We start from the raw sequence: 23,946 nt of genomic DNA, 5'->3' as shown, positions 1-23,946 counted from the left end.
TAGCTGGAACTACAGGCACACGCCACCATGCCTGGCTTTGTTTTTTGTTTTGTTTTGTTTTGTTTTGGTTTGGTTTTGGTAGAGACAAGGTCTCACTATATTGCCCAGGCCGGTCTCGAACTCCTGGCCTCAAGCAATCCTCCCACCTCAGCCTCCCAAAGTGCTGGGATTACAGGTGTGAGCCACCACACCAAGCCATATTGTTTTTAGTTTTAATAAATTTTATTTTGGAATTATTTTGGATTTACAAACCATTTCCCATGTGTTTTGAGGCCCTACAAATAATATACTGAAACCTAGAGAAGAAAATTCATTGGCCCAAAAATACAAAATATAAACTGGAAAATCTAAACCAAATGATGTTTCCTTCACAGTTTACTAAAAATAACCTTGCCAACCACAATATTTGCTACCCTTAGCTTATAAAAAAATGTATCACACATCAAATCAATTTGTGTATTTCCTCGATTCTCAAGTATTTGTGGCTGGGCGTAGTGACTCATGCCTGTAATCCCAGCACTTTGAGAGACCAAGGTGGGAGGACTATTTGAGCCAGGAGTTGGAAACCAGGTTGGGCAATATAGCAAGACCCCATCTCTACAAATAAAAATTTTAACAAATTAGCCAGGCATGGTGGCATGCACCTGTAGTCCCAACTACTCGGGAGGCTGAGGCAAGAGGATCACTTGAGCCTAGGAGATCAAGCCTGCAGTGAGCGATGATTGCGCCCCCACACTGCAGCCTGGGTGACAGAGCAAGACCCTGTTTAAAAAACAACAAATTGGGGGTTTTGCACATACACAGACACTAGTTATTGGAAAATAAAATAATAAAAATATATTATTAGTTACATAGAAAATACAATAAATCATCAATCAGTTGACTGAGTTATAGTCAGTCAAATTTCTTTTTTTTTTTTTTTTTTTTTGAGACGGAGTCTCGCTCTGTCGCCCAGGCTGGAGTGCAGTGGCGCAATCTCGGCTCACTGCAAGCTCCGCCTCCCGGGTTCACGCCATTCTCCTGCCTCAGCCTCCCGAGTAGCTGGGACTACAGGCGCCCGCCACTGCGCCCGGCTAATTTTTTCTATTTTTAGTAGAGACGGGGTTTCACCATGGTCTCGATCTCCTGACCTTGTGATCCGCCCGCCTCGGCCTCCCAAAGTGCTGGGATTACAGGCGTGAGCCACCGCGCCGGGCCAGTCAGTCAAATTTCATAGCAAAATTATTTTTTAAACACTTTCAATGTTTTTAAACAGCAGAAACATTGTATTTCCTGTAGCTTTTGGATACATATTAAATGCCAAAAGGTGGCGCCTCCTAGGTCAGGGCTCAAGTTGGGCCTGCGCTGGGACCATAGCTTCATCCTCCACTCCAGCCCCATTGCATACGACTCCACCAGCCTGCCCCCACCCCCTCCCAGGATGCCTCTCCCGGGCCAGCCTCCCCCGTCCCCCAACCCCCAGCCCCAGGTGCCCAGTCTTCACCAGGGTGTCAGTGCCCTCAAACTGGTCCATGACAGCTTGGACAAAGCCCTTCATCCGGTTAAAGTCATTTTGGTTAATGCTTCCAGAGCCATCGATCAGGAAGACGATGTCCATCTCTTGATGTGGACACTCTGTAGGGGAATGGGGAGGAATTGGAGACGCACTGTGGGGGCCCAGCCCTGCCCTGCAGCTCCTGCTCAACAGAGCCTGGGAGCTGTTCTTGGCATCCCCACCTGGTTTCCGACCCCTCCTTGGAGGAGGCCCCAATCTGCCACCCCAGCCCCCTGCTCCCTCCCTCCCACATGGCCTGGAAAGAGGGAGATGAGAACCCAGGGCCCAGGTGGGCTCCTCATTCGTTTAATCAATAAATATTCATTAAACACAGATGCTAGGGGTGCCACAAGCATCACGGGTGAATGTCTAGCAAAGTGGTTCAGGGTGCGTGTTCTGGAGCCAGTGTGCCTGGGCTAAACCCCAGCTCAGCCATGTGCTAATTGGTGAATTCAGGCACATTACTTAACTCCTCTGGACTTCAGTGTCCCTTTCTGTAAAATGAAGGTAATAGCAGTGTGCCACGTGGGATTACTGCAAGGATAAAGCAACACGCACATGGATGCTGGAGACAAGTCCTGGCCCTCCGCCAGGGTCAACCACTGGCACAATTCTCACCATGTGCCAGGCACCTTCGAGGCCTGCAGGATATGCCTGTAGGGATGCTGTGGGGGTGGGGCAGGGATCCACCCCAGACCCAGCCCTAATCCCCGGTCAGATCGGAGGTCCTCATTTCCAGCTATGTGGAGTTGGCTCTGAGCTGAGTCCCTTCCCAGGAATCATGCTAGGCAGAGGGGAGCTCTTGCCCACGGGGACACCTCCTGCACCTGGGCCTTTACCAATGACTGGTTCAGTGTCTGAAGGGCCAGCTGCACTCTGAGCCCCCCAGGCATTGGTTGAGGCCTCTGGGTTTTTCATTTTTTGTTTTTTTGAGGCAGAGTCTCACTGTCACCCAGGCTGGAGTAGAGTGGTGTGATCACAGGTCAGTGCAGCCTCGACCTCCCCAGGCTCAGGCAATTCTCCCACCTCAGCCTCCTGAGTAGCTGGTACTACAGGCGTGCACCGCCTTGCCTGGCTAATTTTTGTATATTTTTGTAGAGACGGAGTTTCATCATTTTGCCCAGGCTGATCTCAAACTCCTGGGCTCTAATGATCCACCCATCTCGGCCTCCCAAAGCGCTGGGATGACAGACAAACACCCCTGTGCTGGCCTTGGGCCTCTGTTATGATTGCATTGCGTCCACCCTTCACGCTCCCATGGAAGCGGCACCCAAGAACATTCCCAGTTGGGCGTGGTGGCTCACACCTGTAATCCTAGCACTTTGGGACGCTGAGGTGGGTGGATTACTTGAGGCCAGGAGTTCGAAACCAGCCTGGCCAACATGGTGAAACCCCATCTCTACTAAAAATACAAAAAAAATTAGCCAGGCATGGTGGTGGGTGCCTGTAATCCTAGCTATTTGGGAGGCTGAGGCAGGAGAATCACTTGAACCCGGGAGGCAGAGGCTGCAGTGAGCCGAGATTGTGCCATTGCACTCCAGCCTAGGTGACAGAGTGAGACTCTGTCGCAAAAAAAAAAAAAAAAAGGAACATTCCCAGGTGACCTCAGAGTCTGTAGAGTTTGCTCTGCAATCGTGAGGACACATCATATGCACATAAACAAACAAGAATTTTCATGCTGTCCCCAGGCTCATGGGGGGTGTGGCCTGTGTTCAGGGCCCAGTTGGTATCTCTACCAGCAGCCATATCCTGTGCTGCCCACAGGGCGGTGGGAGATCAGGCCATCAGAGCACTAAGGTGTGAGGCCCACACCGCAGGGCTGTGGTTTCTGCCCCGCGCCCACCACTGCAGAAAAAAATGCCTTTTCCTCTTTCCTCTCCCCCACCCCACCTGCTCAACCACTTGGTGCTTCAAGGGTGCTGGGGAGAAACAGAAGGTCACCTCCCTTCCTGCTTCTTCAATCACCAGCAAATCTTGATATCCATGGGGCAGGTTGCGGATTCCCCAGGAGCTCCCCTTTTTTGCCCACATCTGGGCAGCCAATGTCTTACACTGGTGCTTGTTTTTTCAGCTGCATCAAGAAACCACCCTCTCATCCTCTCTCAAGCCAGGTCTGTAGTAAATCCTCTCACAATGTCTCTTCTATTTTCTTGGTCTTTTTATTGTATCCCCTGGGCTTTCACTAGCAGAAGCCTGGACATGTCCTTTTGAAAAATGACCCCACCAATCAGGCAAGGATGGCTCAAGCTCTGGGTTCTGCCTCTTTCTATTGATGGGAACTTATCTATCTGAACCTTGGTTTTCTCATCTGTAAAATGGGAACGGGCCTGCCCACCACCCGGGATGTTGTGAGGATGCAATAAGCTGATTCCTACCAGGTACTCAGCACCGCCTGGCACACAGGTGATGCTCAGTGGACCCTGGTCCCTTCCACTTGGACCCACACCCTCCTTGCCTGCACCAGGTTTATGCTCCAGTCCCATTTGCATCAGGCACCCCACCTCATGAGTTCCAGAGACGTCTGTGAGAAGACATTTACCCCTTGTTTTTAAGTGCCACCTCCCTAACCTGGCTTCACAGACATCTCAGGCTGGGCACGATCCCCCCCAAGAACCCTGGATGTCCCTTCCCCTTCCCTCAGTCCCCTCCATACACTCCACCCTCACCATTTGCTCTGGGAATGTTTCTGCTGTTGCTCCACCTTTGTCTAAAGGCCCAGCATGCCTGTGGTCATGGCCTCTCTGGTCTGAATCAGAACTTTCTCTCTGTCCCCATCAGAGCTTTCACTCCTCAAACCGGGCATGAGGACTCATGCCTGTCATCCCAACACTTTGAGAGTCTGTGGCAGAGGATTATTTGAGCCCAGGAGTTCAAGATCAGCCTGGGCAACATAGCAAGACTCCCATCTCTACAAAAACACAATGTTTTAAAATTAGCCAGGTGTGATGCATGTACCTGCAGTCCCAACTACTCGGTAGGCTAAGGGAGGAGGATCACTTGAGTCCAGGAGTTCGAGGCTGTAGTGAGCTATGATTGCACCACTGTACTCCAGCCTGGGTGACATAGCAAGACTCTGTCTCAAAAAAATTAACAGGGTGTGGTGGTGCATGCAGCCTGACAGAGACTCTGTTTTTTGTTTTTTTGAGATGGAGTTTTGCTCTTGTCACCCAGGCTGGAGTGCAATGGCACAATCTCAGCTCACTGCAACCTCCGCCTCCTGGGTTCAAGTGATTCTCCTGCCTCAGTCTCCCAAATGGCTGGGATTACAGGTGCATACCACAGCCGACCTTTTTTTTTTTTTTTTTTTTGTATTTTTAGTAGAGGGGTTTCACCACATTGGCCAGGTTGGTCTCGAACTGCTGACCTCAGGTGATCCTCCCACCTCAGCCTCATAAAGTGCTGGGATTACAGGCCTAAGCCACCATGCCCGGCGGGGACCCTGTCTTATAAAGAAAAAAAATGTAAAGAAAAACCCTACAAAGAACTTCTACCCTGGAGCAGCAGGGCTCCCACCTGAGCCGCCCTCCCCTCCTGGCTTCTCTCCTAGCTACACTTGGCCCTCCAGGGAGGGCACATGGGCCCAGACACAGGCCTCATGCCTGCTCACCCTCAGTGCCAGCATGTGCTCCACAGGGAACCGTGGCCTGCCGGGGACCTACCTGGCAGGGCGTCGGGGACTGTCTGGAGGATCTCCCAGTGCGAGCCCAGCAGGAGGCAGGAACCCTTTGAGTACGAGTTCTCCCCACAGACTCTGTGCAGGGTTGGGCCACAGGCCTGGAGGCAGAAACCTGTGAGCCAGGAGCCCCTAGCACCCCCTCCTCCTCCACCCCCAGCCCCAGCCTCCTCCTCTACAACCCCCCTCCCCGCCACCGTGGCCCAAAGCACTCACTCACCAGAAGCCAGGAGCGGTTGGTGGAGGCTGCTAGGGTCAGGCCCAAGGACATGTTCACAACCTCGGGGCGGACTGCGAGGGCAGACACATGGGGTCTCACTCACAGCACACACTCATTTGCGGGGAGGGTCTGGACTGGAAGCTAAGCGGGGGCACAGTTGGGTCCAGGAGGGTTGAGGGGCCCGATTCCCAGGTGGTCACTCACTGTGCAACGGGATGGGCTGGCACACGCCAGTGGCAGCTGTGCAGTCATACAGCCGTCCTGTCTGGTTGGCCGCCACCACCTCCAGGGGTGCTCCCACCACGAGTCTGGAGACACAACCGTGGCCATGTCACTGTAGCCACAGGAGGGGTGGGAGCAGCGGGCACTGGGGGCGAGGAAGTGTCCCTCCATGAGGAAGTGAGACTTTGTGAGGGAAATCTCCTGGCGTTTGCCATTTGGCAGAATATTCAGAAATCAGGGCCCGAGTATAACCCACAGATGCCCAGGGGTCATGCTGGGGTTTATTTGGTTTTGAGTGTGCATACGTACGCATGTGTGTATTTATGTTTAGAATTTTTTTTTAACATTCACCAAAAAGAAAACTATTTAAAGACTAAAATGGCATTTCCCAATCATGGGTAAGTACATTGCGTTTCTGAGTTGCCATTATTTTGAATCACCCAAGAAATAAGATCATCTCAAGTTAATTGGAACGATTTCCTGAAGACATGTGCTTTCAAAACCAATAGTTGATTCTGTAATTCATTGGATCAATTTAAATATTATATAAGCAATTTCAATTGGTAAAGCAGTGTACTAGGATCCATAACTGTATCTAGAGTTATGTAGAGTCCATGGTTTATTTGCAAAAATCCCTGAGTGGGAAAGTTTTTTAATTTCGGAAATGTTTTCTCACTAGCAACAATCTCCTCACCCCGGTGAGAAAAACAGACAAATACTGGTGTATGTTAATGTGCCAAGCAAGGTTTCATTAAATGGCCATGTGAGAGGGCTCCTTCTAGGTGCCGCTTCTTTACAGAAAGCTACAATCCCTGTGCGTCATGATTCAGGGGATGCCTAAGGCTTTGTGATGAAAATCTGAGCACTGGCTAGAGAGGCAGCAGTTTGGAACCTGCTGATACAAACGATGAGCAAACCTTTAGTGTAACCCATCAACCCACATGTTTTTTGAGACGGAGTTTCACTCTGTCGCCCAGGCTGGAGTGCAATGGCGTGATCTCGGCTCATTGTAACCTCCACCTCCCAGGTTCAAGCAAATCTCCTGTTTCAGTCACCCAGCTAACTGGGATTACAGGCATCACGCCAGGCTAATTTTTGTATTTTTCAGTAGAGACGGGGTTTCACCATATTGGTCAGGCTGGTGTTGAACTCTTGACCTTAGGTGATCCACCCACCTCAGCCTCCCAAAGTGCTAGGATTATAGGCATGAGCCATCACACTCAGCCAATGTATTCTTTTTTTAAAATGTGGCCTGAAAAACTGATGGTGACACAAGTCTGACCACTGGTTCTCTGGGTTTGTTGGGTAATGAGAAGGGGTCCATGGCAGCAGCCCTGTGCCTGTGGGATTTTACACAGGAGCAGCTGACCTAGGTGGGGCTCACCCAGGCACAAACATGTGTATCCCTCATCAAATTGGGTCTTTCGGATTCGTGCACTTCAGTTGGCCACATTTCGCAATAAATAAAAACAAAACCCTGGTGCCTGGCACTTGCTTCCATCCCCCCAGACTGCCAGTCACGTGAGGAAGGGAGAGGGATGTGCAGCTGGAGCTCAGTGACCTCTCACAGCTCCTTGTGACCAGCTGAGCCTTCCTGTCCACTGGGGCTCACTGCCAGCACCACTTCCTCCGTGGAGCCCTCCTGGGTCTGCTCTCTCCCTGTCTGTGCCCCCCAGACCTTGGTGACGCCTGTGTCACACTGTGACTGGAACTCTCTGGGGCAGGAGAATGTGAGCTCCAGGAAGCGGGGGCAGGCTCATCATTTGTGGGTCCCAATTCGAAAGAAAAATGTGGGGTCTGTCTCTTGGGCTTGAGGGGCTCTTACCTTTCTTCTGCTCTCTCCCTCTACCTGTCTTGGGGTTTTTTTATTTGCTATGCAGTGTCCCACTCCCTCAGGGTACTCTCAGGGTGAGCGCACCTAACTGACTTTACCCAGCTCATGCCAGGGGTGGAAGGTGACACTGGTCATTGCTCCCATGTGGGTGGGGGAGCCAGCAGCTGATACCCCTTCCCTAGGAGGTGGTGGGAGGTGGGGCTGCTGCTGAGGCTCCAAACCCCCAGTGCGTCTCCCTTCTCCCATAATTCTTTTTTTTATTTTGGCGGAGTCTCACTCTGTCACCCAGACTGGAGTAAAGTGACACGATCTCGGCTCACTGCAACCTCCACCTCCCAGCTTCAAGCGATTCTCGTGTCTCAGCCTCCTAAATATCTGGGATTACAGGTGCCTGCCACCATGCCCAGCTAATTTTTTTTTTTTTTTTTTTTTTTTTTTTTGCATTTTTAGTAGAGACGAGGTTTTGCTGTGTTGGCCAAATTGGTCTCAAACTCCTGACCTCAGATGATGTGCCTGCCTCAGCCTCCCAAAATGTTGGGATTATAGGTGTGAGTCATGGTGCCCAGCTCTGCCATCATTCTTTACTTACAAAACACAAATGCACAGATAAAATCATTAAGAATTGGCAAGGCAGAGTGGCTCACACCTGTAATCCGAGCACTTTGGGAGGCCCAGGCAGGAGGACTGCTTGAGCCCAGGAGTTCAGCCAGTCTGGACAACATAGCAAGACTCCGTCTCTATAAAAAGCAAAACAAAACAAAACAAAAAACAGGCATGATGGCATGCACCTGTGGTCCCAGCTATTCAGGAGGCTGAGGTGAGAGGATCACTTTGCCTGGGAGTTTGAGGCCGCAGTAAGCTGTGATTGCACCACTGCACTCCAGCTTGGGCAACAGAACTGGAGTAAAAATAAAAATAAAAATCATCAGGAATTTCAAGAGGTTAAGGGCAGAACATTAAACTCCAAACGTAATGAGTGTGGGCCCTGTGTGACTGCACTGGCCCCCAAGAAGTGGGCCCTGCCTGGAAGGCAGGTTCAAGGCCTCCCTCCTGAGATAAGGTGGGGTCTTGTCTAGAGTTTTGTGGCCCTTCCTGGGATTGAGAATAATACATGCTGGTATCAGGGCCTCCAAGGAGCCAAGGAAAGACTTCTTACCCCTGCTGCCCTTCCTCCAGGACGCCTCCCTGGGGTGACCCGTGTGTACCCATCCACAGGACATGATGCAGTGGAGGTTGGGGAAGGAGGGTGAGTGCGGCCTACCGAGATCCACCAAACTGCACCACGCTCTGCCCAAAGCCGCCCGCATCCTCCTGGAAGATGGTGGGCTCCTCCACATCCAGGTTGAATCCATGAAAAGAAGCCAGGACTGAGGAATATTTGGTGGGGGTGAGAGGGAGTGAGAGTTGAAGAAGCCCCAATCCCTCGGACCTCCCAGCCTCTTTTTTTTTTTTTTTTTTTTTTTGAGATGGAGTCTCGCTCTGTTGCCCAGGCTGGAGTGCAGTGGCACAATCTCGGCTCACTGCAACCTCCATGCTGGGTTCAAGCGATTCTCCTGCCTCAGCTTCCCAAGTAGCAGGGATTACAAGTGCATGCCGCCATGCCCCGCTAATTTTCGTATTTTTGGTAAAGACGGGGTTTCACCATGTTGGCCAGGCTGGTCACAAACTCCTGACCTCAGGGGATCTGTCCATCTCCCTCCCAAAGTGCCTCCCAAAGTGCTGGGATTATAGGCGTGAGCCAGCGCACCGGCCAAGCCTGATTCTTGATGGCACATGAATGTGGCTCTGATGCAGTTTTCAGCAAGGGGACTCTTCCCTACGTGCAGTCAGGACTTCGGGGAAACAGGCCCAGGGAGATGATGTCCAACCTTTCTCCCTCCCTGGTGGCTTCTGTGGCCTTCCATTCCAGGGGGAGGCTGGGGAGACCTCTCTCGCCCACACCAGGGACCCCATCAGCGGGAGCGGGGAAGCCTGGGACAACATAGCCAACTGAAGAGGTAGCTTAGTCGCCACGTGAGCACAGCCCCTGAGCCCCTCTTCGTTCAGGTCACGCTCTCCCGACTCTGGGCCACTCGCACACAAAGCACTCCCCTGCCTCAGCTCCTCATGAGAGTGGTGGGAGCCGTCCACCAGCCCCCAGCCTGCCCTCCCAGATGGAGTCCCCTCAGAATCCCTCCAAGCTTCTCCCCAGCCCCCTGGCCCCACTCACCACTCAGAAGAAGCACGGTGCCGAAGGTCATCCCTGAGCAGCACGTCGAGGGGAAGTGAAAGGTTGGAGACACAGCACAGAAGGTGCTCACCCTCCCAGGGGTTAGTTGAAATAATGATTCAGGGCCTCCACGTGGCAGGAGGAGGGGCATAGTGGGTAGGAGGGCCCTGGTTAGTTAAGGAACAGAAGTGGGGGCAGGGGCCACTGACACCCTGGGGAAAAACCCTCATCCTGTCCCCCTCCACCACCTGCAAGGACCTGGCTTCCTTCTCCCAGAAGACCACCCGCCTCCAGGCCTCAAGAGCCAGTTGGTATCCAGGGAGCCCCGTAGCTCTCTGACGTCCCACAGGAGTGGAAGGGCAGGAAGCAGAACGGCGGTGGAGGCCTCGGTGTGTGGATGTGAGCCTGGAGAGAGGCAGGGAGAAGGGGAGCTAGGCCAGGGTGTGGTTTCACAAAGCAGAACCCATCCAGAGGAGAATGGACACCCAAAATAACAAGGTCATGCCATGGGCTACTACTCAGCAATAAACAAGATCAAACTACAGACCAGATGCCGCCGCTCATGCCTGTGGTCCCAGAGCTTTGGTGAGGCCAAGGCAGGTGGATTTCTTGAGTCCAACAGTTCGAGACCAGCCTGGGCAACATAGCCAGACCCTGTCTTTACAATAAATAAATAAATAACAAAAACAAACTACAGTTCTGTACAAGAACACAGGTTAACTCAATTTTATCTTAAGTGAAAGAAACCAGACGCCAGAATGCCTAATGTCTGGTTCCTTTCATATACTAGTTAGAGAATGGGCAAAATTCATCTACGAAGATGGAGACCAGAAGAGTAGTCGCCTACAGTGGGGCAGAGAGGAAACTGTTTTTTTTTTTTTTGACAAGTTTTGCTGTGTCACCCACGCTGGAATGCGGTGGCATGATCAGGGATCACTGCAGCCTCAAATTCCCAGACTCAAGCAATTCTCCCACCTCAGCCTCCCAGTCATGGGATTACAGATGCACACCACCATGCCCAGCTAACTTTTTTTGTTTTTTGCAGAGATGAGATCTCACTATGTTGCCCGTGCTGATCTTGAGCTCCTGGACTCAAGCAGTCCTCCCCACTCCTCCTCCCAAAGTACTGGCATTACAAGTGTGAGCCACCACATCCAGCCAGGAGCCTTTAGCATGTGTTAAATTTAGCATTTAACACATATTTTAACATTTATACATGGGGTCGGGGAGAAGATAAATGAGTGGTTGTTATTTATTTTCTGTGATTTTCTGTATGTTTGAAATATTCCATGATTAAACATAAATGTTCCTTTAAAATGTGAAAAAAAAAGTTCTATATATAAAAGGCTAGGAATAGGCCAGGCACGGTGGCTCACACCTGTAATCCCAGCACTTTGGGAGGCCGAAGTGGATGGATCATCTGAGGTCAGGAGTTTGAGACCAGCTCTGGCCAATATGGTGAAATCTTGTCTCTACTAAAAATACAAAAATTAGCTGGGCACGGTGGTGCGTGCCTGTAATCCCAGCTACTCAGGAGGCTGAGGCAGGAGAATCGCTTGAACCCGGGAGGTGGAGGTTGCAGTGAGTCGAGATTGCGCCATTGCACTCCAGCCTGGGCGACAGAGCAAGACTGTCTCAATAAATAAAAAATAAAAAATAAAAAATAAAAAAAGCCTAGGAATATACTTTGAAGGTTAAAATATGACAAGATCCCTACCTATAACATAAATTATTTTGTGTATATACGTGACAGTTTTTTAAAACATTTGGGCAGAGTGGCTCATGTCTGTAATTCCAGCAGTTTGGGAGGCTGAGACAGGTAGATAGCTTGAGGTCAGCAGTCCGGGACCAGCCTGGCCAACATGGTGAAACCCCATCTCTACTAAAAATACAAAGATTAGCCAGGCATGGTGGTGCACGCCTGAAATCCTAGCTCTTCAGGAAGCTGAGGCAGGAGAATCGCCTGAACCCAGGAGGCGGAGGTTGCAGTGAGTCAAGATCACGCCACTGCATTCTAGCCTGGGCAACAGAGCAAGACTCTGTCTCAAAACCAAAACAACATGAGACAAACAAAATATTTAAAATGTAACTAAACATCAAGTGCAAATAATATGAAACAGTTTTCTGTAAAAAAATTTTACATCGATTTACTTGAGAGCTGACATTTAATGGACAGAAGAAATTAATTGTGATGCATTAATGATGCCCTTGTGGGAAACCAGGCCGAGGGGTGCGATTGCTAACTTTGAAGCTGACTCATCTACTGCCTTACAAAGACTGCCAAGGCAAAGTGGAGCAGCAACTTTCTCCCTCTTGTGCTGAGGGGTTTGTAGTCAGCAGGACCCCGTCATCAGTTCTGTGGATCTGTGAACTTCTCCCTGTATTTGGAACCACGAAATAATTTGTTGATGATTCTTCATAATTCAAAAATTTAAAGATCTATTCATTTTCTCCATCTTCACTGCATCTCATCTTTTACACGTTTCTATATCCCCTTTAATTTTGGACTTCCTTCTGTAAGCAGTGTTTGAAACTCACAATTTGCTGATATCAGCAACTGTAAAATTCTCCAGCTTCGCCTAACTCATATTATCACTTGTCTCAGCAAAAGTTTTTGTTTTCCACTCATTTTTGGAGAGCAGTGATAAGGGAAAACTGCAGTAAGATAGTCAAATGCTCACAATCACCGCACGCTGCCGGGAAATCATCTTCCTCCCAGGCCTGGAGCGGGAGCTGCCAAGGCTCGGAGTCCACAGCAGCTAAAGGTGATGCCCCCAAATTCAGTGCATCCTCCGGGGACTTGATGGCAGCTCCACCCTTAAAAGGACCACCAGCTCTCAGTAAATTTTTAATTAATTAATTAATTAATTAATTAATTTTTCTTTTGAGATGGAGTCCTGCTCTATCGCCCAGGCTGGAGAGCAGTAGCGCAATCTCGTTTCACTGCAACCTCCACCTCCCGGGTTCAAGTGATTCTCCTGTCTCAGCCTGCCGAGTAGCTGGGATTACAGGCACACACCACCACGCCCAGCTAATTTTTGTATTTTTAATAGAGACGGGGTTTTGCCATATCGGCCAGGCTGGTCTCGAACTCCTGACCATACGTGATCCACCTGCCTTGACCTCCCAAAGTACTGGATTACAGGAGTGAGCCACCATGCCCGTCTTCTCTCAGTATATTTTTAAAAGTTACACTTAGATAAATAAGAAAACAACAAATTTATGTAATTGTTTTCAAATCAGTGTGAAGGAGAATATTTTCGCAGCCTTTCTCCAGAATGAACTGTGTCTGCTGGAGAGCACAACTCCATGTCCCCATGCCTTAGAGGCCAGAGCCAGGATTTGGTTTTGTTTCTCCTGGTCTTCCCCTCCTCACAGGAAATTTGGCTTTATTCTTCACATGCATTCATAATTCTCTCTCTCCAAATCACTTTTTCCCCCTGTATGAGAAAAATACATCCATAGTAATGTATTCAAATTGCCTGCTTCCAATTCTCCCCTTCTCCGTTTGGGGTATGGATTAGACACCCTGGAATATTTGCATTAAATTTTACCTATTCATCTACTTTGATCATCACAATGATCGCTGAGGGAAACCAGGCTGTCAATAGACACATCTAAAATACAAAGATGATAAGAAGGATAGAGTTTGCAAATGAAAGTAATGAAATGCATTAGTCTAAAGCAGAGAAAAAGAAAACCTAGCCAATAGTTCATCAGATAGAAAAGGTTTTTCCTGATGGAAAGATATCATGAAACTGACAGTTAAAGTAGAATTAATTTTTGTTGTTCTTGTTGTGACGAGACAGTCTCGCACTGTTGCCCAAGCTAGAGGGCAGTGACATGACCATAGCTCACTGCGGCCTCGAACTCCTGGCCTCAAAGTGATCCTCCTACCTCTGGTTTTTTGTTGTTGTTTGTTTGTTTGTTTTCTACAGATGGAATCTCACTATGTTGCTCAGGCTGATCTCGAATTCTTGGGTTCAAGCGATCCTCTGGCCTCCCAAAGTACTGGAATTACAGGTATGAACCACCACACCTGGAGCCACTGCATCTGGCTTCGAAATTAATTTTTTTTTTTTTTTTTTTTTTTTTTGAGACGGCGTCTCACTCTGTCACCCAGGCTGGAGTGCAGTGGTGCAATCTCAGCTCACTGCAACCTCGGCCTTCCAGGTTCAAGCAGCTCTCTTGCCTCAGCCTCCTGAGTAGCTGGGATTACAGGTGCGTGCCACCCACGTCTGGCTAATTTTTTTTGTATTATTAGTTAATATAGGTTGGTCTGCAACTCCTGATGTCAGGTGATTCACCCTCCTCAGCCTCCCAAAGTGCTGGGATTACAGGCATGAGCCACCACGCCCGACCCAGAATTAATTTTTATATCATCAGGTATAAAACCCTTGTCCAGAGGGCACAAATACAGATGTTGACTTCAAATTCTTGGTCATGTCACACTATATACTATCCTGAAGATTTTCAGTAGATCCTTTTACTTATCTGTTCACACTTGCTTTGTGCATTTCTTCATCATGCTGAATTCCTGACAGGTTTGTATAAACCATGTTGTGTGGAGACAGTTTTTCCCCTCTGAGCTGATAAAGTTTATAAAATGTACACATTCACTAAGGCTAGAAATGAAATCATGACTAACTTGGATTCTGTATGTATGCCTCTCCTGAGAATCAGTTTGGCCATTTTGCCCCACTTACCCATGGGTGGGCTAACAGGCACAGATGAACAGGGGCCGGCAGAAAACACCCACGACCAGCAGGCACTTGACATCCAATCTAGTTAATGTATTTCTTTCTTTTCACTCAGTTATCCTAAAACCACCAGCCCATGTTCCTTGCTGCAAAAATTGCCAGGTCATGAGTTAAGTCATAAAAAGTTGGATGCTCAACTTTTTTCTGGCTTTATAGATGTGCGTTTTGCAGACATGCAACATTAAAGACAATTTAGCTAGGCTGGGCATGGTGGCTCATGCCTGTAATCCCAGCACTTGGGGAGGCAGAAGCAGGAGGATCACTTTAGGGCAGGAGTTCAAGACCAGCCCGGGCAACACAGCGAGACACTATCTCTACAATTTATTTTTTATTTATTTATTTTTTTTGAGACAAAGTCTCACTCTGTCGCTCAGGCTGGAGTGCAGTGGTGCAATCTTGGCTCACTGCAGCCTCTGCCACCCAGGTTCCAGCAATTCTTCTGCCTGTAGCTGGAACTACAGGCACGTGCCACCATGCCCAGTTAATTTTTGTATTTTTAGTACAGACGGGATTTCACCATGTTGGCAAGGCTGGTCTCAAACTCCTGACCTCATGTGATCCACCTGCCTCAACCTCCCAAAGTGCTAGGATTACAAGCATGAGCCACCGTGCTTGGCAAAATCTTTTAAAAATTAGCCAGGCATGGTGGCACACACCTTTAGTCCCAGAAGCTCGGAAGGCTGAAGCAAGAGGATCACTTGAGCCCAGAAAATCAAGGCTGCAGTGAGCTCTGATTGTGCCACTGCACTCCAGCCTGGCAACAGAGCAAGATTCTGTCTCAAAAAAAAATTACCATATGATTTAGCAATTCCACTTCTGGGTGTATACCCAAGAGAATTGAAAGCATGGTCTTGAAGAGATATTTGTGCACCCATGTTCACAGTGCATCAGTCACAAGAGCCAAAAAAAGCAACCCAAATGCCCATTGATGGGCAAATGGATAAACAAAATGCGGTATACACACAATGGAATATTATTCAGCCTTCAAAAGGAGGGGAATTCTGACACATGTACCATGTGGGTGAACCTTAAGGACAGATGCTAAGCGAAATATGCCCATCGCAAAAAGACAAACACTGTATGAGTCTATTTCTATGACATGCCAAAGCAGTCAGATTCGTAGAGATAGAAAGAATTGTGGCTGCCAGGAGTTAGGGAGAGAGGAGAATTGGGAGTTGTTTAATGGGTATAGGGTTTCAGTTTTACAACACAGAAAGAGTTCTTGAGATCGGCTACACTTAAAAATGGTTAAGATGGTAAATTTTGTGTTATGTATATTTTATCACAATTAAATTTTAAGTTCCAAGTAACGATCTTTCTCTTTGACACTAATGTGAAAAGCAATCTCCTACTTGCCTATTTCTCCATACAACACTGAAAAGATGAATAGGCAATGGCCATGATTTGATCCTGTTCACCATTTTTCCTCCTTTCTTAAGCAGTGAGTCAAGGGTGAGAGGCATCCTGTGAACTGCCGTGTGCTCTGTGAATACCACCCTGCAAGCATCAGCCTCTTTAGCCTGAGTGCACCATAAGTAGTTAGCCCATCCTACTGATGCAGAGCAGCCAAGCTCCAAAACTGGGGCTTAACCAGGGAGGGTTCTTAGCTTTACTCAGGAAAGCACTGAAGAGTGAGCCTGTGGTGGAAGAAAGCAGGTTTATTGAAGCAGCAGTGGCAGCAAGGTGGCTGTTCCTTGCAGAGCAGGATGATCCACAGGCAGTGAGCCCACAGTAGCAGCCAGTGGGCTGCTGGCTAACTGTACTTACACTGACTTTTAATTACACGAAAATTAAGGGGCGGGTTATTCAGAACTTTCTGAAAAAAGAGTGGGGAGTTTCCAGAACCATATGAGGTAACTTGCTGACCGTTGCTATAGTGTGTTACAATGGTATTTGTAAACTGTCATGGCACCAGTGGGAGTGTCTTTATGCTAATGCAACACAATAGCCAACCCTGAAAATGCAAATGTAATAAATGTACACAATAACACACAAAGGAAGAATATCAGAAAATAACATCTCGTAGGCCAAGTGCAGTGGCTCACACCTCTAATCCCAGAACTTTCAGAGGCCGAGGCGGGCGGATCATGAGATCAGGAGTTCGAGACCAGCCTGGCCAACATGGTGAAACTCCATCTCTATTGAAAATACAAAAATCAGCTGGGCGTGGTGGCGCGTGCCTGTAATCCCAGCTATTCCAGAGGCTGAGGCAGGAGAATCGCTTGAACTTGAACCTGGGAGGCAGAGGTTGCAGTGAGCCAAGATCATGCCACTATACTCCAGCCTGGGTGACAGAGCGAGACTCTGTCTCAAGAATAAATAAATAAATAAAAATGGGCATGGTGGTGCACCCCTGTACTCCCAGCTACTTGGGAGGCTGAGGCAGGGGGATCACTTGAACCCGGGAGACAGAAGTTGCAGTGAGCCGAGATCGTACCACTGCACTCCAGCCTGGGCGACAGAGTGAGACTGTCTCAAAAAATAATAATAATAAAATAAAATAGAAAATAACAACTTGTTGCCTGAACTTAGACAAGAGCCCACTGGAGTCCCTGGAGTCCATGTGCCACACAATTATTAAGGCTGCAACACTATTTCTATGCAAATCACCAGTTTCAAATGTTTGAAATGTATGGGTTTCTTGCTCTTTTTATCTAAAACTTATCATTTAGAAGACCGTCACTGACCACCAGTGGTTCGTGGAACACATTTTGAGAAACACCACTCTAGGGTCAATTTTTTTTTTTTTTTTTTTTTTTTTGAGACATGATCTTGTTCTGTTGCTTGGACTGGAGTGCGGTGGTCCAATCACAGCTCACTCTATCCTCAACCTCCCAGGCTCAAATGATCCTCCTACTTCAACCTACCAAGTAGCTGGGACTACAGGCACATGCCACCATGCCTGGGTAATTTTTACATTTTTTTGTAGAGACAAGATTTCAATATGTTGCCCAGGGTGGTCTCAAATTTCTGAGCACAATCCTCCTGCCTCAGCCTCCCAAAGTGCTGGGATTACAGGCATGAGCCACTGTGCCCAGCCACTAGAGCTGAATTCTTACAAAGTCTCATCATCTGACTCCCTATCTGGGGAAACTGCATAATAGTCGTCCTGGGGACTCAAAAGCTACAAAATCCACAGGGATTTTGGACCCTCTGCTGATGTACAGGAGAGAGATTTTTGGCTGGAGGCGAAGGGCCACTTTCCACCTTCCCTTCAAATCACACAACCGCCTCCCTTCTGTTTTTCTAACTGAAACATCCACATGGCCCGGGTCCCTTGCTGGTGACAGCTGCAAGTGGCATCACTCCGAGGACAGGAATAGCTTGTCCTGTGTGCCCCCAGCTCAGTGCCAAGAACCATGATGAACTTTATGCCAGGATGGTGACATAATAGCCAGACCTTACTGTGACATAATGACCTTACTGTGGGCAGCAGCTCTCAATGTGGGACCCCAAAGTGCTCTTCAACCACTCACTATATGCAGACAGTGTGCCCTTCAACATATCCTAGGACTTGTAGGAAACACTTGTGAGTATTGGTCACTCCACAGACCTTTCCAGGTGGAAGAGTAGCCACTGGGGGGTTGTCCCTTCTCTATTCTATGCCCCTCCACCCGACAGCTCCACCAGCACCAGCCCTGATAGTGGAATGAGCAGATTAAGAGGTCAGGTTACTCCCAAGAGGGATATTCACAACCCTACTCTGGTTAACTTCTTGTCCTGGCCCACTGGTCAGGGTCCACCATGGTAAAGGGACCCCATAGGTCATCCTTCAGGACTCACATCCACAGAAGGCTTTTTTTTAGACCTTTGACATATATCCCAAGAGTGGTAGATGCGTCTTTTTGTGTATGTTTTAATTTATTAACACAAACATTTAAAGTACACTTAAAAAAAAATCATGTCGTGGCATTTCTTCAGTTACTATATTCGTAACCTCAAAAAATAGAAGTGGTTGGGTCTCTTCTGCCCCTGGGGCTGGGTGAGCTGCAGCTGCACCGGGGCCATGCCCCTCCCTAGAGGGTGCTCCTCACTCCCAGCCAGCCATGCTGCCCCACGCGGGAGGCCAGCTCTGCAGAACCCAGCGTGCAGGCATCTCACTCCCAATTCAGTCTGGGAAATCGGAACTGAGAGCTCCACGATGAAGCCATGAGCTGACGCTGACATGACACTAATTCACTGGAAACGAGGGTGATAGGGGACACAGAGCCTCTCATGCTGCGCGCCCTGAAGCCCACCCTCTGGGATGGAAGGGGACTTCTCGCAGGAAGCTGGAGAGTTCAGACGTTGTCCTGAGGGTAATGGGGAGCCATTGAAGACAGGTGGGGATGAGCAGCGGTTTCAGAACTGTATTTTAGAAAGATGAGGCCGGGCGAGGTGGCAGGCACCTGTAGTCCCAGCTACTCAGGAGGCTGAGACAACAGAATTACTTGAACCCGGGAGGGAGAGGTTGCAGTGAGCTGAGATCACGCCATTGCACTCCAGCTTGGGCGACAGAAAGAGACTCTGTCTCAAAAAAAAAAAAAAAAAAAGAAAGAAAGAAAGAAAGAAAAGAAAAGAAAAGAAAGATCATTCGTGCCAGGCCTGGGGTATTGTCCATGTATTTCTAGGTAGAAATTGCAAGTCAAACCCTTTGGGGAACACAACAGGGACCCTGTCCAAAGCGTTTCCAGTTGGAACCTTGACAAGACAAAGGCCCATTCCCAAGCAAGATGCCTTCTCCCAAACACAGGAAGCAGGCTGATCCCAGCCTCTCTCCGAGCTGGGATGGTTCCTCCCCTCAGGCGTGACAGGTGAGGGTAAGTAAGTGGGGAAACCTCGCGGGGGAGAGGAAGTCCAAGGCAAAGAGGAGATGATTTCTCACTGGGCAGGCTGGGGGTCTATGTCCCGTTTTCTGGAGCAATTTGTCCATTTGCCTCCTCCATCATTTGCTTGTACTGACGCTTGAAGAAGCCAACCTGGGGGGAGGACGGGGAAGAAACTCAGGAAGTCCATTCAGTGGAAGACAGGAAAAGAGATGACTGAGGGAGAGGGGTCACTATTTCTGGAATCCTTGCTAGGTTCAAAGCACTGCACTAGGAACTTTACATGCATCATGTCATCTAGATTTAGCCAAAATTCTTTTCTTTTTGAGGTGGAGTCTCACTCTGTTGCCCAGGCTGGAGTGCGGTGGCACGATCTCGGTTTACTGCAACCTCCACCTCCTGAGTTCAAGCAATTCTCCTGCCTCAGCCTCCTCAGTACCTGGGATTACAGCCACCTGCCACCATGCCCAACTAATTTTTGTATTTTTAGTAGAGACGGGGTTTCACCAGATAGGCCAGGCTGGTCTCTAACTCCTGACCTCAAGTGATCCACCTGCCTCGGTCTCCCAAACTGCTGGGATTACAGCCATGAACCACCACACCCGGCCTGGATTTAGCCCAAATTCTATGAGCTGGGTAGAATCACTTTCACATTGAGAAATCAAGGCCCAGAGTGGAGCAGACACTGGCCTGTGGTCAAAGACAAAAAGAACCCGTGGTGATGTCGACATTCAAACCCAGGTCTGTGCTTTTATATGATAGTCTGCTGTCAAGGGAAACATGTAGAATGATGGAGAAGAGCGGGAAAGAAAGGGAGAAAGATTAGAGGAAACCTGGGAATCACAAAGTGGGGGGCCATTGGGGACAGGTGACATTGCAGGTGGGAGGCAGTTTCTCATATGAAGTGACCCAGTAAGAAAGTGCCTTCAGTGAGCTCTTTCTCACTCTGCAAAAAGAGCGGGACCAGATGCTGGTGGTGTCAGGAGTGGCATAAAACACTCACTTTGTACAGTGCTGCTGTGATGAGCGCCAGCAGCAGCAGACCCCCAATGGAGCTGCCTACGATGAGGGGCGTAGGGTTGTGGACCTTGTACTTCTCCAGCACCGTCGTCGTCTGAAGTGGAGGTGACCCCGTCAGAGCACTCCCATCCTTCTGCTATCCCAGACTCCTCCCAGGCTCCCCAACTGTTAACTCCCTCTCCTCCTTCCCCAGGCCCTGCTCCAAGAGGTGAGACGCAGCAGCACCCATGCCCTGAGGGACAGCTGTCTTGCCCAGAGACCTTCACCCTCCTCCTCCAAGGCTTGCAAACCCCTACCCAGCACCTCGGATGTAGCCCTAGGGGCCCTCTGTCCAGCCTGGTCACTGCCCCCGACACGGTCTCTACCTGAGCTCTCATAAATGCCTCCTGTCCTGGAAGCTGGGAGTACACGGATGTGTCGAACGTAATTTCAGCCACACTCACGACCGACACCTTCTTCTGCGATGTCTGCAAAAGGGTTGGGGGAAACCTGTGGAACTGGCTCTGGGGGAGGCTCAGAGCTCCAGGGATGCCCTGGCTTGCAGATGGGCACAGACATGCCAGGTCCCGCCTGAGTCTGGGGCATGGGCTCTGCGTTGCGCCCACATACCTGGCGGACCCAGCCAAAACTGAGGTTGCCCTTCAGGGTGAAATCCAGCTCCTCCTGGACGCTGAAGGAGGGGATGTCACAGCGGAACCGCAGGCAGCCAGCAATGGAGCAGTCCTGGGGGCAGATATATAGCATGGGGCTGAGAAAGATGAGTGTGAAGGTGGGAGGCAGCATTACACAGCGTGATTTGAGGGCAGTGGCCACATCCGAATGCAAGAGGGTACTTCAGCAGGATGGATGTGGAATATGAACACCTGGGTCAAATTCCTCTGATGTGTGGCCTACAGTGAGGGCCGGCCCAGAGCCCTCCTCACCAGCACGGGATTCTTCTGAATGTGTGCCAGGAAGTCAGATGCTGGGGGTGCAATTTTCTCTGAGGAGCACCGCAGGGATGGGTTCTGGGGAAAATGCAGAGAACAAGTGTCTCAGCTTGGACATCAGAGACTCACATGGGGCCCAAGGAATCCAGGTAGAAAGGGCATTCGTGGAGGAGCCACATGCAGTCCTTGGGTACCTGGGGGTGGGAGACCTCCACCTCCATCCACACAGCCTCCTGGTTCAGCTCCACAGGCACCCAGAAGTTGATGCTGACAGGCAGGTCCCTCTGTCCCAGGTTATTAACCTGCACAGAGGGCGCTAAGGGCAGAGCCCACGCCAAAGCCCATATCCCTCCCCAGTCTCTGGCTCCCAGCCTCCCACCCCAGCCCAGGCTCCTGTGTCTCCACCACCTGCCTGGTATCTGTGCATGGCCACACGGTTCTCCTTCTCCTCAGAGTCTGAGAAGTTGAGGTACTTGGTGGATTGTTCGTGGCTGGAGAGAGAAGAGGCATAGGTGGATGTGAACTACCACAGGGCATCTGCAGAAGGCGTTGGCTAGACCATGAGAGGACAGGTGGTCGGTGGGGCCTTGGCATGTCCTGGAATGAGGGCTGTGGCTGAGTTCGGTTAAAAGAGAGTTTAGAGGCCAAGCGCGGTGGCTCATGCCTGTAATCCCAGCATTTTGAGATGCTGAAATGGGCGGATCACCTGAGATCAGGAGTTCAAGATCACCCTGGCCAACATGGCGAAACCCTGTCTCTATTAAAAATACAAAAATTAGCCGGGCGTGGTGGTGTGCGCCTGTATTCCCAGCTACTCGGGAGGCTGAGGCAAGAGAATTGTTTGAGCCCGGGAGACAGAGGTTGCAGTGAGCTGAGATCATGCCACTGCATGACACAGCAAGACTCTTTCTCAAAAAAAAAAAAAAAAAGAGAGAGAGAGAGTTTAGAGGCCAGGCACGGTGGCTCACGCCTATAATCCCAGCACTTTGACAGGCTGAGACAGGCGGATCACCTGAGGTCAGAAGTTCAAGATCAGCCTGGCCAACATGGAGAAACCCCATCTCTACTAAAAATACGAAAATTAGCCAGGTGTGGTGGTGGGTGCCTGTAATCCCAGCTACTTGGGAGACTGAGGCACAAGAATTGCTTGCAGCCAGGAGGCAGAGGTTGCAGTGAGCAGAGATGGTGCCACTGCACTTCAAACAAGTGCTAATTGGCTGAGTGCAGTGTCTCACACCTGCAATCCCAGTACTTTGGGAGGTCGAGGTGGGAGGATCACTTGAGGCCAGGGTTCAGGATCAACCTGGGCAACATAGTGAGACCCTGTCTCTACAAAACAATTTTTAAAATTAGCCAGGCATGGTGGCACACATCTTTAGTTTCAACTACTTGGGAGGCTGAGGTGGGAGGCTCGCTTGAGCCCAAGAGCAGTTCAAGGCTGCTGTGAGCTGTGATCACATCACTGCACTCCAGACTGGGCAACAGAGCAAGACCCTGGCTCTTAAAAAAAAAAAAAAAATGAGTGCAAAGAGCTCATAGCTGCCTGCAGAAGAGGCTGCCAGTGGGGCTGGGTAGTCGGTGCAATGAACGGAGCAGAGAGCTCTGCCACTGACCGCAGGAGAGCAGGGGCCAGGGCCTGCCCCTCTGCTTTCCTTCCAGCCCTTTGTGGGGATGTAGGATCCCAAGGCTCTGTGGGACACAGCACAGGGTTGGGGTGACCCAGGCTGACACTGTTGATGAAATGCTACTGAGCATTGCCCCTTCCCAGTCTCCCACATGCCTCCCTGGGGGCCCTTTTCTCCCATTTCCTTGGTTTTTCCAGGCCTGGGGCTTGGAGATGAGGGAGGGCCCACAGCAGACTCTTTATGAAGTCTCAGTTTAACACCTCCTGAGCCCGTTTTGGGCACAAGCCCGGAGACCCAGTGGGCAGGTGGGACCCCCAACGGGTGGCCGGTCTCACCACTGCCTCACTGCTTCACTCTTCCGGCACCTGTCCTCTAGCTGGCATAGTCCAAACGCCAGCCCACTACGCCTACTCTGAAGCCTCATTCCTCCTCTGCCAATTTTTTGTAGAGATGGGATCTCACTATGTTGCTCAGGCTGATCCTGAACTCCCAGCCTCAAGCGATCCTCTCACCTCGGCCTCCCCGCAAAATGCCCCAACCTGGCACTCCCTGTGCCCCAACCCACAGAGTCACATCTGCTGTGTGTGGCTGAGCTGTGGACCACACATGCCTAGAGGAGGTGGGGCCTGCCTGTGGGTCCCCCGTTAAGGGGTATGAGAGCCTGGGGCACACTCCAGCACACGAGCTCAGAGCATGCACCTGGCTAGAAGCCTCCACGCGTGCAGGTGCAGGTGAGAGTGGTAAACACCAGGCACAGAACATCCAACAGGGCACACCCTACAAGGGCAAGGGTTCGTGTCTGGTTTTGATCACAGGTACTAGGGGCTCAGTAAATCATCGATGAATGTCAAATGAATGTGTGGAAAATAACCGCAGCACCATGCCTGGCACATAGCAAATTTGAGGAAGGCATTGGCTAAAGGAAAGTGTCTGCTGAAACACTTGACCTTTTAGTTTCAAACACCTTATCTCATCCTCTCTGGCAGCATTTCAAGGCCTTTTTTTTTTTTTTTAAATAGAATTTCGCTCTTGTCCCCCGGGCTGGAGTGCAATGGTGCAATCTCGGCTCACTGCAACTTCCACCTCCCGGGTTCAAGCAATTCTCATGCCTCAGC

At 49.9% G+C, this 23,946-nt stretch overlaps 2 protein-coding genes across 5 annotated transcripts in view; both read right to left on the bottom strand.

Annotated features, from left to right (window-relative positions):
• Positions 1 to 9,846, bottom strand: part of ITGAD (integrin subunit alpha D) — a 33,631-nt gene extending 23,785 nt beyond the window's left edge. For 2 of the 3 annotated variants that reach the window (XM_007990759.3, XM_073015326.1), the window contains exons 1-6: positions 9,693 to 9,844; positions 8,745 to 8,850; positions 5,632 to 5,735; positions 5,428 to 5,498; positions 5,194 to 5,308; positions 1,484 to 1,614 (exon numbers count right to left, since the gene is read on the bottom strand). In XM_007990759.3, the coding sequence (XP_007988950.3) occupies positions 1,484 to 1,614; positions 5,194 to 5,308; positions 5,428 to 5,498; positions 5,632 to 5,735; positions 8,745 to 8,850; positions 9,693 to 9,843 (678 nt within the window). In that variant the 5' untranslated portion in view covers position 9,844. Of the gene's footprint in view, positions 1 to 1,483; positions 1,615 to 5,193; positions 5,309 to 5,427; positions 5,499 to 5,631; positions 5,736 to 8,744; positions 8,851 to 9,692 lie in introns of all 3 variants that reach the window. The other variant, XM_073015327.1, reaches the window with a different exon arrangement.
• Positions 9,847 to 18,292: 8,446 nt separating this feature from the next.
• The window catches only part of ITGAX (integrin subunit alpha X), a 29,854-nt gene continuing 24,200 nt past the window's right edge, over positions 18,293 to 23,946 (bottom strand). Inside the window, exons 24-31 of one of the 2 annotated variants that reach the window (XM_007990761.3) lie at positions 21,619 to 21,697; positions 21,401 to 21,508; positions 21,201 to 21,284; positions 20,887 to 21,000; positions 20,643 to 20,744; positions 20,261 to 20,371; positions 19,317 to 19,410; positions 18,293 to 18,958 (exon numbers count right to left, since the gene is read on the bottom strand). In XM_007990761.3, coding sequence (XP_007988952.3) covers positions 19,333 to 19,410; positions 20,261 to 20,371; positions 20,643 to 20,744; positions 20,887 to 21,000; positions 21,201 to 21,284; positions 21,401 to 21,508; positions 21,619 to 21,697 — 676 coding nt within the window. In that variant the 3' untranslated portion in view covers positions 18,293 to 18,958; positions 19,317 to 19,332. Of the gene's footprint in view, positions 18,959 to 19,316; positions 19,411 to 20,260; positions 20,372 to 20,642; positions 20,745 to 20,886; positions 21,001 to 21,200; positions 21,285 to 21,400; positions 21,509 to 21,618; positions 21,698 to 23,946 lie in introns of those variants that run through there. The other variant, XM_073015328.1, reaches the window with a different exon arrangement.

Source organism: Chlorocebus sabaeus, chromosome 5, assembly GCF_047675955.1.
Source record: "Chlorocebus sabaeus isolate Y175 chromosome 5, mChlSab1.0.hap1, whole genome shotgun sequence".
Lineage (NCBI taxonomy): Eukaryota > Metazoa > Chordata > Mammalia > Primates > Cercopithecidae > Chlorocebus > Chlorocebus sabaeus.
The sequence above is the reverse complement of the archived record's forward strand: the minus strand, read 5'-3'. Positions and strand labels throughout refer to the sequence as shown.